At 34.9% G+C, this 15,413-nt stretch overlaps 2 protein-coding genes across 4 annotated transcripts; one reads left to right on the forward strand and one right to left on the reverse strand.

Annotated features, from left to right (window-relative positions):
* The first annotated feature begins 1,012 nt into the window (after positions 1-1,012).
* Positions 1,013-5,102, forward strand: LOC114308601 (putative receptor-like protein kinase At3g47110). Its single transcript, XM_028254204.2, has 3 exons — positions 1,013-4,019; positions 4,418-4,791; positions 4,872-5,102. Exons 1-2 carry the CDS (start codon positions 1,274-1,276, stop codon positions 4,789-4,791), a joined length of 3,120 nt encoding a protein of 1,039 aa, XP_028110005.2. The 5' UTR covers positions 1,013-1,273; the 3' UTR covers positions 4,872-5,102.
* Positions 5,103-6,474: 1,372 nt separating this feature from the next.
* Positions 6,475-10,089, reverse strand: LOC114308602 (uncharacterized). Of its 3 annotated transcripts, XR_014338866.1 has the most exons (8): positions 9,635-9,947; positions 9,469-9,535; positions 8,728-8,774; positions 8,555-8,642; positions 8,030-8,163; positions 7,699-7,797; positions 7,293-7,453; positions 6,475-6,722 (listed from the first exon to the last, which is right to left on the reverse strand). XR_014338866.1 is itself a non-coding variant. In XM_082884395.1 (7 exons), exons 1-7 carry the CDS (start codon positions 9,863-9,865, stop codon positions 6,648-6,650), a joined length of 741 nt encoding a protein of 246 aa, XP_082740521.1. In that variant the 5' UTR covers positions 9,866-10,089; the 3' UTR covers positions 6,475-6,647. The 3 variants fall into 3 exon arrangements, 2 of the variants coding, with proteins under 2 accessions (XP_082740521.1, XP_082740522.1); XM_082884395.1 differs by lacking the exon at positions 7,293-7,453 and having other exon boundaries at positions 9,635-10,089; XM_082884396.1 differs by lacking the exons at positions 6,475-6,722; positions 7,293-7,453 and adding an exon at positions 6,898-7,066.
* Between the last annotated feature and the right edge of the window lie 5,324 nt (positions 10,090-15,413).

Raw genomic sequence — 15,413 nt, forward strand, 5'->3', positions numbered from 1 at the left:
TTTTTCTTTTAAGTGTGTGATTTGATTTCTTGAACATTAAGATTATGGAAATCACTTGAGGACAAATTTGAATTATTGAATTTGATTTTCTTACTGTGATGTACACTGCATTAAGTTTGAGTCGATATCAAATATTTATTTTTGAGACACTTTTTTGAATGAGTAAAATTGGATGATGATGTAATGTTGGTGGTTGGAGCAACGGATGAAGTAATTATAATTATAGTTTCACTTCTATTTGATGAGATGATGGTGTCCTAATTGAGGAACTTCTTTTTTTTCTCCCGTTTTTATTTTATATAATTAATTTTGGAATGACTCCATCAAACTTTAATTAATTTTTTTTTTAATTTTTTTTATTCAAGCTAGGACCCAATTCCCATATCATCTTCCTTTTAAGTAACCAAAACAAATAAATAAATAATAACAAAATTGGAATAAAAGAGAAAAACATCGACCCAAATCAACGTCTACATCAAAGTAATAATATAAGTAGGCTCACTATTTTAACCACCAAATAATGTTTGATTCATCATATTTTGCTCCGTCCAAATTATCCAAATGAATACCTTACAATTCTGACCGTGTAAACATGAATATCTTACATGTAAGATATTCATTCGGACAATTCGGGCAAAATTCAATGAACGTAACAGTACTATTAACCAACTCACATTCTTCACCTGGTAACTTGCACCAGTTATTTTTCTTTCTTATAAATGATCAATAATTAAAATCAATCAAATTATTTTCCACATTCTCTACAAACTCTAATACAAGGTGTTAAAAACTCAATGTATACACTAATTATATTTATTTTTTGTGGTGACATTGGGCTTTTTGTTTACAAATGTTACAGACCAAGAACTATACATAGAAAAATATCAAAAAAAGTACTGTTTAGTTCAGATTCTTGGATAGCATAGATTCCACTGTACAAGAGTTGACTACAAAAAAAAAATTTCTTTTCCTGTGTGTGATTTCTTGAACATTAAGATTACGGAAATCACTTGAGGACAAATTTGAATTATTGAATTTGATTTTCTTATGGGAACACGGTAGACACTTGGAGACTCCTCTGGGAGTTTCCCTAGTTTTTGTGGTTGTGGCTCGGAACTAGAATTATTATTGATTATCAAAAGCAAACTAGCTCAATTCCTTCATTAATTCCCAGTCACATGCATTCTATCCTTCTGCTGCCACAGCTATCTCTCTCTGTCTCTCATCTTACATGAACACTCAGCTATAAGAAATCAAGCTTCCAATTTCAGTAATGAGGTCAAGGATATCATGTTTAGTTTATGTCAAAGCCCATCTCCTCTTATGCATCACACTGCTGCATATAACAATTGTCTCCAGTGTCACACCCCCAGCTACCACCACTACAAGTTCCCTAAAAAATAATCCGACAATCAAATGTGCCCTTAATGAAAACAATACTGATCAGCTAGCCTTGTTAGCGTTCAAGTCAAAGATTATTGAAGATCCTCAAGGAGTACTCAAATCATGGAACGATTCTCACCAGTTTTGTAAGTGGGACGGTGTAACATGCAGTCAGCGGAGTAGGAGAGTCACTGTAATAGATCTAAGCTTCAGGGGCTTAGTGGGTACTTTGTCTCCTTACATTGGTAATCTGAGCTTCCTTCATGAGATATGGCTTGGAAACAATACTCTTCAAGGTGAAATCCCCCCAGAAATCGGGCGTTTGTCTAGGCTGCAAAAACTTGGCCTCAACAATAATTCGCTTGAAGGAGAAATTCCAGCCAACCTATCGCAATGCTACAAACTCACATACCTTCGATTAGATGTCAATAAGCTGGTAGGGAAGATTCCCAAAGAGCTTGGTTCCTTGTCGAAGCTCACAAAGCTTCTCATCCACAATAACACCTTAACAGGTGGGATACCGCCTTTCATTGGGAACCTTACATCTCTGGAAAGTTTAAATGCGGCTGGAAATGTGTTGGGGGGAAGTATCCCTGATGCCTTGGGACAACTGAAAAACTTGAAAGAGCTTTTATTAGGTAGCAATGAACTCAATGGTACGATCCCTCCATCCATTTATAATCTTTCCTCTCTCAGTGTATTCTCTTTACTTGAAAACCAACTTCATGGTAACCTTCCACAGGGATTTTTTTTTATGCTTCCTCGGCTTCAAGTCCTTCAATTACGAGTGAATCAATTCACTGGACCCCTTCCACTCTCCTTATCTAATGCTTCGCTGCTAGAAAAAATTGACTTGATGAACAACAATTTCAATGGTAAAATATCAATTAATTTTGGAGGTCTACAACATATTTGGCGGGTAACTCTAGGATTTAATAACTTTGGAAGCGGGGAACCTGATGATCTGAACTTTGTTGCATCTCTAGTCAACTGTAGCAATTTGGAAGTACTGAGTCTAGGGGGTAATCAATTTAGAGCAGCCTTTCCAAATTATGTAGGCAATCTGTCAACCCATCTTCTTCAACTAGGGTTTAGCTTCAATCATATATATGGAGTTATACCTTCATCAATAAGCAATCTCGCCAACTTATATAACCTATTTCTGATGGGTAATCAAATCACGGGCACCATCCCCAGTGATATTGGTCGTATATCAAAGCTTCAAAGATTACACCTCAACTCCAACAGATTATCCAAAAAAATTCCAAATTCTATAGGAAACCTATCATTGTTGAGTGTACTTCGCTTAGACAACAACAGATTACATGGAACCATACCATCAGGTATAAAAAACTGCCAAAACTTGCTATTGTTAAATCTTTCTCATAATAACCTTGGTGGCAACATACCCAAACAACTTTTTGATGTTCCTATTCTATCAATTTCACTAAACCTAGCAAAGAACTCTTTCCATGGGTCCTTACCTGCAGAGGTTGGCAATCTGAAAAACTTGGGGGAGTTGGATGTATCTGAGAATAAGTTGTTTGGAAAAATTCCAAGTAGCCTTGGCAGTTGCATTAGTCTTGAAAACCTGTACCTGGAAGGTAACATCTTTCAAGGGCCTATTCCTTTGTCACTGAAATCCCTCAGAGGCATTCACAACTTTGATCTCTCTTGCAACAATTTTTCTGGCCAAATTCCACAGTATTTGGAGGATTTTTCCTTAAAGAAACTAAATTTATCCTTCAACGATTTTGAGGGTATGGTCCCAATGAAAGGAGTTTTTGCAAATGCAAGTGCAATATCAGTTTTTGGGAACAACAGGCTCTGTGGGGGTATATATGAACTCCAGCTACCTAGATGCGCATTCAAAGAATCAAAAAAACAAAGAATGTCTCTTGCAGTTTGTGTAAAAATAATCTTGGCAGCTACTGCAGTTCTTGGAGTAATTTTTGTCTCATTTTTCATGTTCTGTTGGTTCATGAAGAAAGGAAGATATCAAGCTTCAAGATCATTTTCGAGGAGATCATTGTTGACAGTGTCTTATAAGGAGCTCTTCAAAGCAACTGATGGTTTCTCATCCGAAAATCTGATTGGTGTGGGTAGTTTTGGCTCTATATATAAAGGAATCCTTGGTGTAGATGGATCTGTTGTCGCAGTTAAAGTTCTTGACCTTTGCCGTCAAGGAGCCTCCAAGAGTTTTGTGGCCGAGTGTGAAGCATTGAGAAATATTCGACATCGGAACCTTGTTAAGGTCATAACTTCTTGCTCAAGTGTTGATTTTCAAGGTAATGATTTCAAAGCACTAGTTTATGAGTATATGCCTAATGGGAGTTTAGAAAGATGGCTGCATTCAAGACCACATATTGGTTATGGGCAAACTGACTTTCAGAGCCTAACCCTTCTTCAACGAATAAACATTGCCCTCGATGTGGCTTGTGCGCTCAATTATCTTCATTGTCATTGCCAAAGGCCAATAATTCATTGCGACTTAAAGCCAAGCAACATACTTCTTGATTGTGAAATGACTGCTCATATTGGTGATTTTGGTTTAGCAAGGTTTCTTCCTGAACTGATGAATCCAAATCATAGCAGCTCAATTGGAATAATTGGAACTATTGGTTATGTACCTCCAGGTATGCATAGCATTTTTTACCCTTCTTCCTTCTTTTGCTTCAACATTTGTTATGATGCCCAACATAGGTTTGTGAAGTGATTTTTTCCCCCTAAAGTTTCTCTCCAAACAATGGTATTTAATAATATCTTAGTAGGCAACCTTATTCCTACTTTTTTAGTAGAGAAACTAATTCTCGTCACTTAAACATCCATCACGACCCTAGGGCGGATGAGTGCTTGTCAACACACCATGTAACGATAACAATGGAATCTAAAAAAATATGCTTTCCAAAATAAAAATGGTGTATTTCATTCTCTTACAATGCCCCACATGTATCAACGTAGATTAGCTCCTTTTCTTCACTATAGTTAGGGTTGGTATATTTCTATACTAAATGCGTAACTTATTTCATGGCAGAGTATGGTCTAGGAAATGAAGTATCAACAGAGGGCGACATCTATGGTTATGGGATTCTGTTGTTAGAGATGATGACAGGGAAGAGACCAACTGACAGTATGTTTGGGGAAGGCCTTAGCCTTCATAAATTTGCAAGGATGGCCTTGCCTGACCGTGTGATGGAAGTTTTAGACCCAAAACTACTAAATAATGATGAAGAAGAGGCAGCAGCGGTGGCCAATAATACTCGGAAGGAGGTTTGTCTGGTTTCACTTATCCAGATTGGAGTGGCATGCTCTATGGAGACACCAAGATATCGAATGGACATAAGTGATGTCGTTCATGAGCTGAATTTGGTCAGGGACATCCTTCAAGCAACTCAAGCATGTCCATAGGTAAGAGTCAAAACTCAAGACACCTACTTGTTATTTTGGATTAAATTAACTTCTTGATTGTTTATCTCTGATAATAACAGGTGGCTAAAATAACATTGGATGAGATTAGATGATTTGCGAATAAACTGAAGAAGAAAAAAAACAAGGAAAAATAAACGTTTTATTTTCTAAGTGGAAAGAACAGCCTCTACTAATGTACTACATATTTATTATTTGAGTCATCTACATCTTGTTAGAGTTTTTCCTCTTGTGGTCTAATATGCCAATTGTTTTTAGTTTGAAAAAATAAGATTGATTGTTTCTCGGTCTAATAAGGCATACTGGTGATCCCATCTGACAATAACATGCCAATTGTTTTTAGTTTGAGAAAAATAAGATTGATTGTTTCTTGTTCTAATAAGGCATACCGGTGATCCCATCTAACGAAATCCTGGAATTCAAGCGATCATATTACTTCATCTCATCCTTAACCAATTTCCGAGATAATATGCATAGAAACAGGTAATTTATTTTAAGGTACTTACATGGTTCTCCACTTGTATTCACTTGGGCCAAAACGTTCAAAGGCTTTCTTAGACTACGCAATCAAGTGAATTTGCAATCTGCAAATTAGTGAAAAAAAATATAGCACACCAACAGTCTGTGAGTGTGCACGAGAGAGAGCATCAAATTTTTGCTTTCTATTAAAAATTAACAATTAAAGGAATGAGTTTTTGACCTTCCTGTTATCTATGTTAAATATAGTAACTATATATTCTATCATACATACTATATTATATTAATTATCATCTTTAGAATTACTATACTTTGGTTTCTTTTCTCCTATATAGTCTTATATACATTACTACATAATTATTTAACATAATATTCATCAATATTCAATCCAAAAAAAAATTAGACTGCGAGAAAAAAAATATAATAGAGATATTTTGGGTAGGAATAAATCAGCAGACAGAAGAAAAGATCACCACGAAATGATATTGAATAGAAAATATGACAGCGGAGTGGGTTGAGGTCTGGTGGGTAGCCAAGGCAAGGCTGCCGCCCGCCAGTGAAATTAAATTGCTAGATACTTGACCTAATTCTGATAACATATTAGAATATCTAAGAGAGAGAAAGAGAGATATATATTATATTGAATATTGTGTTGAATAATTATGTAACGATGTATAAAAAAAATCTAAATATGGAAATGAATATAATATGATAATGTATGATAGACATAATATACCGTTACTATATTTAACAATCTACACTCTTAACCATTGCAAGCTTTGGGACTGCAAGTGAGAAGTAAAGCCTTGAGGTCCATAACGAACAGAAACTGAAAAAATACGGGAATAACACGGCATCCTAACAATGCATAAATTCAGGAATGAAGAAAAAAAGCGTCACAATTCACTGGGATTATTTGAAATGGAACTTACATTTAGGGCAAGAAAAGTGACATGTGGAGAGTGCTAGTGGGGGGTGCATTGTCATTTTCCGTTATTGCTCGGAAAAATCAAGAATTTAACAACTAATTTGCGAATTACTCAGGGGAGTGAATCAGAAATCATAAAATCAGGATTCTTAGTTTGATGAAGAATCAAGAAAAGTTCCCACACATAAACTAGCTTAGGAAAAAAGTCTACAGTTGGTTAAAAAGAAAAATTGCATACATCCCCATACCAGATCAGAGGCTTGTAAAATCTGAAAAATATTCACTTTCATATTGAATTATGTACATTTAATGAGGAAGTGCATAAATTGCATCCATCTCTCAAAATTTCAAAGAACTATGGTTATTCATTTGTTGTAAGATATTAATCATTATAATTCAATCTGTACTCGGATAAAATGATACACAAAGGTTACTAATTTTTCTTCGGGTACTCTCTCGGTCCAAATATGGTTGATCCAATTCTGACATTGGTACTGCCCATTTCAATCTGCAGGCATCAGAAAGTACAAATTGTCAGCACGAAACATATTCGTCCTTGTTTCCATAAGATGGATAATAAATCACGATGAAAAAAGTTTCAGAAACCTTGACTCAGCACAAGAAAATTCAGTACTCCAAACTAAAATAGTCAATCACCCAAGATGATAGAGTTTCTTTATTTTGTACCAGAGGTCATTTTCAGGCATATAGATTGACTAGTAAACGTTTAAATATATCATTATCTGACAATAACTTAAGCAACAACAACAACATATCACCAAGATAATCATTTCCAAAAAGCATTTATAGATCGTTTTTCCGGACTTTTGTTTTCTATCCAAACAACACCACCTTTGTGTGAAAAGAGGACAAAATGAAGAAACATGTTAGACAGTTTCCAATATGAACTCAAATCAAAAGGACAACATATTAGGAATTTTCAGGCTTAAACAAAAGAAGAAGGAAAAAAAAGACATGGGTGGCATTATGATATGACTGGGGGGTTCTTATAATATTCATTCAATCAATGTAGTCCATTCTTCATAAAATGATTCGCAGAGAAGAGAGATATTTTTACCTATTTTTCAGTAGAATTTGTAGAATACGATTGTGAAGTGTATGAGGGGATGTTTTTAATTCAAATTTAGAGAGAGAGGGGGCTTCAAGTTCATAGGGAAAGCTGTATGAGGCAGCTTATGGACAGTTCAGGAGCCAAGTTTTCTATCAGAACAACAAAACCTGTGTGAATATGTTAAGAGGAAGAAGTGAAGAAACATGTTAGACAGTTTCCAATAAATTGTACAGTGGTCCAGTCACAGTTTCAGGCAGTGCTCGTGGTATACTGAGTATGGTAAATTAAGGTTTCATGGCCACGGAGAAAGGTAGAATACATTTTTAGCATGATATTCAAATCATCAAGAAGATGGAATTTCATAGCCATTATTTTAAAAAAAATTCAAACTAAATTTAGTAATGCTCCTTACCGCTTCCTCAAAGTCACCAGACATGCCCATTGAGAGTTCACATTGGTTCTCTGCCATTCCAATGACCTTGCAGACCTCAATTCTACAGTTTGACAACAACTGTTGCATCACAACACATATAGTATGATCCACAGAAGGTTATGTAACCCATTGAACAGACACAGGGAGAGAGAAAGAGAGAGAGACAGAGAGTATTATAATTTCAGGGTAGTCAATGGATACACATTCTGTTGTGTGCTGTAAGAAACAAAATTAGACCTTTTTCTACTGCTGAGGAAAAAATGAAATATGTGGTGTCTGAAAACTTCAAGAACAAGTGTAAAGTTATTACCCTGAAGTTCTCCGGAGTTGATGAATAGTCAGGCATTCCTATTGTCATTAAGCCAGAGAATTCAAGGTTTGGGCAACCAAGCTTAACATGCTTTACAAGCTCCACACAACCTGATGGATCAACACCAGATTTTGCTGCAATTATAGCACATTGATTAATTAGTTGGTCAATTACATGCCTCTGTGAGGTGAAATAAAAAATACACGTATGAACATATTTTGTGCATATCAATTCAAAACAAATATACAACACTTATGTTGGTGCACCAGGGGCCAAAGTCTAATTCAGCTATTAAAAAACAAGATTTGTGACATATGAAAAGTATGTAACACTAAATACAGCTATATTAATTTGGAAATGTTGCGCATGTATTGTACTAATTTAGCCATGATTCCTGTAGAATGTAAGAAACCACATAAATGTTAGATAAGAGGAGATCAGGATATCAAAATACTTCATCTCATCCTTAGCCAATTTCCATGATAATTTGCATAAGAAACAGGTAAATTATTTTAAAGTACTTACATTCTTCTCCACTTGTATTCACTTGGACCAAAACCTTCAAAGGATTTCTTCCTATGGTTGAGACTACACGATCAAGCTGATTTGCAACCTGCATATCAGAGAGGGAATGATGGAGAGAGAACAATAATTTTTTGCGTTCTATTAAAAACAAGAAGCAAAGGAATGAGTTTTACCTTCACATTATCTACACCCTCAACCATTGCAAGATTTGGGACTGCAACTGCAAATGAGAAGTAAAACCTTGAGGCCCAAAATGTGTGTCATAACAAGAAGGTAGTAGGGAGAGCTGATATTACCTTACCCACGCACACCTGTGCAGACTAGTGTGGTGACAGATTCGAAATATGGGCATAACATGGTATATCAGAACAATGCATAAATTCAGGAATGAAGCAAAAGAGCATCATAGTTAGAGGTGGCTCAACCAATAGGCTATTTAGACTTTCGCCTAAGGCTCAATATGGAAAAAATTCTTGTTGTCGAATGCCTCAACTCTTCGAACGTCCAGAAGATAAAGGTCTCATTTAAACGTTTTGCCTCAATTCTTAATAAATAAAAATAAAAAACTGCGGCTGCTGGTGAGTTCATTGGGATTATTTGAAAAGGAAGCTATATTTATTATTTAGGGCAAAAAAGTGAACTTTGAAGAGTACAAGTGGGGGTGCATTGTCATTGTCCATTATTGTTCGGAATAATTCAAGATTTTAACAACTAACTTGCGCATTATTCAGGGGAGCAATAATTCAGAAATCATAAAATCAAGATTCCTTACTTTGATGAAGAATCAAGAAAAGTTCCACACATTTGATTTGAGGGAATAATAATTCAATAATCTTGCAACAATGATAATTTATAATAGAAACTCCAAACATAAAGAAAAGAATGTTAACTGAACAATCAAAAGAGATCCATACCCAAAAGTGATTTCACTTTATTGCTCTGCAAATGCCCAACAAAATGCCACTCAATGTCCTCAGGAAGCTGCAAAATGTTCAACAATTTCAATATCAAGCATCTTCTTACTCCACACAATCTCAATTCCAAAACAAACTTCTAGAGAGAGAGAGAGAGAGAGAGGACCTGAGGTGCTTTTTCTATGATCTCTTGGACATAGTTCTCGCCGAAACAGCGATGACCAGAGTCGTAGACTTGGCGGATGAGAGAGATGGGCTTGGTTTTGCTCACTGCAACCACCCTCACATCATCGGCTATGCGGCCTGATCTCTCAGCAGCCTGGCGGACTCGGTGGAGCACCGCTCGCAGAGCCGTCGAGGCCGCACCCTCCACGGCGGTAGCAGCCATCATCACCATTCTTTTGATTTCTCTATCTTTTCTGGTGGTTCGGAGTCGCTCTCCGATAAATCTATCAACAACGATGATACATCCACTAATTTTGAGAGTATTAATGCACCACAAATGACGTGAAAATTTAGAAAAAAAACAAAAAAAAAAAAAACAAACAAATTTAAAACTAAAATATCATATTAATCAATGAGACTCACTTTTTAAAACTCTTTTAATACTTTTAATTTAGGGTCTCAAACATTTTTCATCAATCAATTAGATCACTATTTTTTCAGGTTCAGGGTTATTTGCGAACCTGAGGTCGGTAGTTAGAGCTCGTTTGGAAAGAAAAAATCCCAGGTTTTTTTTTGTAAAAAAAAAAGAAAGACTAAAAAAAGTCAAAAAACAAAAAATAAAAAATTTAATAAGACAAAATATTATATATAATTCATAATTATTATAATTTTTCTTTTATAAAATTTAAAAAAATCAAAAAATTTATTCCAAACGAGACTTTTTAGCCCCAGGTTAAAATAGTAAAAAAGCTAAAAAGTCAACTTACATACCAAACAAATTCTTAGTCCGTGTTCCTTTTTTTTTTTTTTTTTTTGATTAGACGTACTGGATAAAGGAGATTAGAATCTATCGGACTTGAGTCCTGGGACTGTGAATCCCCCGGACTATTTGGTTGGATTGGGTATGTATCATGTATTTGTTTTTTTATAGGATTAGATGTCTGAAAAAGACTATTTTTAGTGAATCCAATATTTGGTTGGACGGACTGGATAGGATAAATGAACAAAAGACTATTTTACCCTTTTTTAATTGTTTACTAAGTAATAGCAATATTAAACATATCTTTAATATTTTAATTATTTTTAGTTAGATTAAATAAAAAAAATTATTTTATTTTTTACACAATTAAATAAATTTATTTTTTTAAAATTAAATAAATAAATAAAAATCAATAAAAATTTGTATTATTTTTTTAATTAAAATTTTAAATAAATTTGTTTATAAAAATAATAATAATTAAACAATGAAATTAAATAAAACATTTATTAACATTTAAATAATGAAATTAAATATAATATAAACAAAATTTTAAAATAAAACATCAATAAAATATCTATAAAAAATTATTTAAAAAATAAATAAATAAAACATCAATAAAAAGTTAAATAAAATTATTTTATTTTAAATTGAGACATTTAAATTTTATTGAATTTTATTAAATATAATATATAATTAAATAGTAGAGGGTCAAAATGGTCATTTCACCATCTAATCCCAACAGTAAATAATCCCCCACAAATTGTCCCACACCCCCCCTCCCCTAGGATAGTATAATCCCCCATATGGGGGATAAAGAGTCCGGCCGGACTCCATGTCCGGCCAACTAAAAAAAAAATAAACATCGGATTGGATGATTGCCCCGGATTACAATCCGCACAATAAATAATCCCCCCCTTATCCCCCTAATCAAACACACCCTAAATGATTGTTTTAAAAAGGGAAATACTAAAGTGTACACCAATGGTGATTGGTAACTCTAAAAGTAGAGCTCCACTGAGCTGGCAAAAAAAAAAAAAAAGAAAGGGCAATGCTTTCCTTCAGTCCTTGATTAGACTGGAGAGTACTGTTGGATCCGTGAGGGCCCACCACAAGTTCCGTTTTAATAATTCGAATCGTTCAATGTGTAGAACTCATTAAGTACTATATGCCTATAAAAATCACGTTGATCGGATATCGATAGCTATGTAATCAAATTAGATTTTTGTAAGCCGTTTAGTTTTCACCGTCCATTTTTTCCATATAAACCTGATTTGATCACATAGTTATCAATATCCAATCAACGTGATTTATAGGCATATAATACTCGATGAGTTCTACACATTAAATAGTTCGAATTATCGAAACGGGACCCGTAGTGGACCTCCACGGGCCTAATAGTACCCTCTAATCCGTGATTGGACTAAAGGGAAGCCATTCAAAAAAAAAAAAAAAAAACAGTTAAGCCAAAATATCACATCAAGGTGAGACCCACGCAATTGCCACATTTGAAACATTTTTCAGTGTACACCTATGCAATCGATAACTGAGGCTATTTTGGGGTTTCTTAATTTAGGGCATTCACTTAAATAACTCAACAAAACTTTCCTTTACTTAATTCAAAAAATGAAAAGCCCCCTTACCGTGAATGATTATTGGTCCATTAGTTTGTGTAATGTGCTTTATAAAATAGACGCCAAGGTCCTAACTAATAGACTCAGTTTGGTGCTGCCAGATTTAATGGCTGACAATCAATGCGCTTTCTTGAAGGGTAGACTTATCTCAAATAATATTTTGCTAGCCCATGAGATTCTATAATATATATAGAAAAAGAAGAAGGGGCGTTTATCATGTTTTGGATTGAAGCTAGATATAAATAAAACTTATGACAGAGTTAGTTGGGTTTTTCTTGAGGCGATTATGGTTAAAATGGGGTTTTTCCCTAGATGGATCCAACTAATCTCTCAATGTGTTTCTATTGTGCAATTTGCAGTTTTGATTAATGAAGTCTCATCTGAGTTTTTTATACCTCATGCGGGACTTAGGCAAGGGGACCCTTTGTCACCATATTTATTTCTATTGGTCATGCAAGTATTATCGAAGGGAATTGATCATTTGGCGTCCCTTAATGTATGTTGAGGAATAGCTCTTAGTCAGCACTCTTCTTCGATTTCACACTTGCTTTTTGTAGATAATTGTTTCATTTTCCTAAACTATAAGTCAGATGAAATTTGGTGTCTTCACTGGTTCTTAAATGCATTCTACTATTACTCAGGGTTGCGTATAAACTTTCATAAATCTGAGCTATTTCTAAGCTCAAATTTCTTGCATTCAGCTAGAGAATGGCTTGTATCCTTTTTTGGTGTTAAAATTGTATCAAAAGCTGGGATTTATTTGGGAGCTAACTTGGGGTTTTCAGGGCGCACTGTAGACACCTCATTTTTTACCACCCTTAAAACTTGGGCGCCTCAGATTAATCACTCGATGATGAAAGTTATTATGTACAAACGTTTGATTTCTTCAGTAAGAAGAGCTTCTAAATCATAACCTTACACCCCATTTTTTACCAGAACTATTTTAGACCTTAAAACTCTCTTTTTCAAAATATTTTTCCAAATATTTCTACGATGTTCTGAGGCTCGCATTTCGTTTCAAATATTGCACTTTTCAGTAAATCGAGTAAAGACAAAGTGGAAATAAATGAAAGGAAGGTGAACTCTTTGGAAAAAAAACTTTAAAAACATCTTACTTATAGGTTTGGAGTTGAAGAAAATAGAAGGGGATGAAAGAAAACTAGTTGGGGAAATAGTTGGGCATCAATCCGTTAGGATAGATATGAGCAGCTTTCACTAAAATAGGCATACCTCTTTGCACACTTAGAATTTAGATGTGAGGCTACTTCCATTGGAAAGTAGACTTTCGGGGATTCAATTTAGACTCAATAATGACCTAAAACCGAGTTTGGATAAAAGAGATATGCTCGTTTGAAGTTAGGCCTAGAAGCAGATTTTTGTGGCCGGCCACCCATTAATAATGGCCTGCCGACCACTTGTGTAAAATGCAGATATTTGTTACCAGATGTCCCCCAAAAGGTCCAGCTGTTCCTATATAGATATTTCCGAACTGAGAGACTGTTTTTCTATATATACAAGGTCTTCCCTCATGTTTTTAGGTTACAAAAAATTCTAAAAGTCCAAAAACTTGAAATTCTCTCTCTATCTCTATCTTGCAACACACACACCTTACCCAAACACTTCCTAAACTAATATTGGAGCTCACCTTGCTGAGATTATTGAGTCCAAATTTCAGCCCTTGAGAGTGTAAGCTTTATGGTTTATGAACAAAAGAGTTACCTTGCTTCAAGAGGTACAATGTTGAGCATCTCTACACTACTTCTCTCTTATCTTTTCTTGCTATTTTTGAACTGTTTTTGGACTATTTTTATAGGCTGAAACTTGTGGTTTAAAGCTACCAAAGGTGGAGGGGTTAATCACCCTTCTTTGAACCTTGTCTCTTAAGCTTTTGCCCTTGTGTTTCCCATCTCTTCATCAACTTTTTTGAACTTTTTACCACTGATTTTCAGAGGTTTTCAGAGGCTAAAAATCATGTTTTGAAGTCCTAAAAAATGGAGGGGGTAGCCTCCCCTCCTTATGCTTGCTTCCTTGCTTAATTCTTCATGTTTTTAGCTTACTCTTTTAGCTATTTTTCCTTTAATTCCAGCATTGTTTTAGTGTAAATTAGGACTATTTTTAAGAGTTAGCTTCATTCATGCTTTGTATAGTATGCTTGTAGTGCAATGGTCCGCATAAGTTTGGTGGTTTAGGCCTTAGCCACCAACCTGTTTTGAGTTGATAGCATTTATTTCAAATTTTTCATATTTGTGTTCATCTCTAATCACCTCTATACTTCCTTCATTTATTGGTTTCTCCCTTGCTTTGAGAGTTGTTTCAACCAATGGATTGTTTAAGCTTGAGACTGAGGTCGTTGTACTTAATGGTTTAATCTCTTCGGAGGTTCATTACTAACGGCATGACATCTCTCTCATACCTAAAACAACCCTTTGTTTGACACTTCTTTCCATTAGAGAACTTAATCTTCATTTTTGGACTAAATGAATTAAGGAATGGAAATGTAATTAAAAAAGGTAATAAAAATTGAAATAAAATACACCAAGATAATAAGGTAATTTGGTATTCAATCGGATGTTAATTGAACACATGGAGATTCGAGTTATTTCATACTTATTAGTGATGAAATGGTTCAAGTTTCCAAGGTCAACCACTTCCCTTGATCAAATCATGATAGGGATGAGATTTGCGAGTCTTTCATTATGTATTTATTGAAATTGTCCCTTGATTCATAAGTCATCACGTAATGAATTTGCACCAATTTATGGCTTGCGAATCAAGTATACCCCTTCTTTGACCTATTTGATGATAAGAAGAAATAGGGTGAACAAACATCCCTTGAGAATGCTCTATTTGTGCTCTGTTGCAGCAAGAAAAAAACCAACATTAGTGGCCGGCAAACCACTTTTACTGGACGGTAACCCCCTATTAGTGGCCTTCCAGCCACTACTTCTGGGTTGCCGACCACATTTTCCAGGCAGGCAATACCCTTTTTCCTGCAAAGCAGAGCAGAGGCTGAGGTGGAAAAACAGTGAAATTTTTCAACTGTGCAACAGAGGCATTCCGGTAGCAAAACGGAGAGCGTTATCAGGTAGAAATCCACATCCATGCATGAGCCATCCCTCGATTCTTGGGATCCATTAAAGTAATGTTGTAATATTAATATGTTGTGTTTGGAGTAGTGGACTTGTAACTAATTAGTTAGAATAGCTAGTTAGTTTAGTTTTGTGTTATAATTATTTAATTAGTTAGAATAGTTAGTTAAATTTTGTTGTTGTAATAATTAGTTAAATAGCTAGTGTAGTTAATTTATTTCTATTTGGTTTGTAATAGTTAGTTAATTCGTAGCAATTAGTTAGGACATTCATTCAGACCCTCTTGTGCGAGGGCCAAAC

This window comes from Camellia sinensis, chromosome 8 (genome assembly GCF_055761805.1).
Source record: "Camellia sinensis isolate YWXY chromosome 8, ASM5576180v1, whole genome shotgun sequence".
Lineage (NCBI taxonomy): Eukaryota > Viridiplantae > Streptophyta > Magnoliopsida > Ericales > Theaceae > Camellia > Camellia sinensis.

Excerpts from the sequence above, each read along its gene's own strand:
- LOC114308602 (XM_082884395.1), bottom strand. The coding sequence starts at position 9,865 with ATGGTGATGATGGCTGCTACCGCCGTGGAGGGTGCGGCCTCGACGGCT. Across the intron at positions 8,164-8,554 it reads GAATACAAGTGGAGAAGAAT|CAAAATCTGGTGTTGATCCA; the intron begins GTAAGTACTTTA and ends CTATAATTGCAG. Across the intron at positions 7,798-8,029 it reads CAACTCCGGAGAACTTCAGG|TTGTTGTCAAACTGTAGAAT; the intron begins GTAATAACTTTA and ends GTGATGCAACAG.
- LOC114308601 (XM_028254204.2), top strand. The coding sequence starts at position 1,274 with ATGAGGTCAAGGATATCATGTTTAGTTTATGTCAAAGCCCATCTCCTC. Across the intron at positions 4,020-4,417 it reads TATTGGTTATGTACCTCCAG|AGTATGGTCTAGGAAATGAA; the intron begins GTATGCATAGCA and ends ATTTCATGGCAG.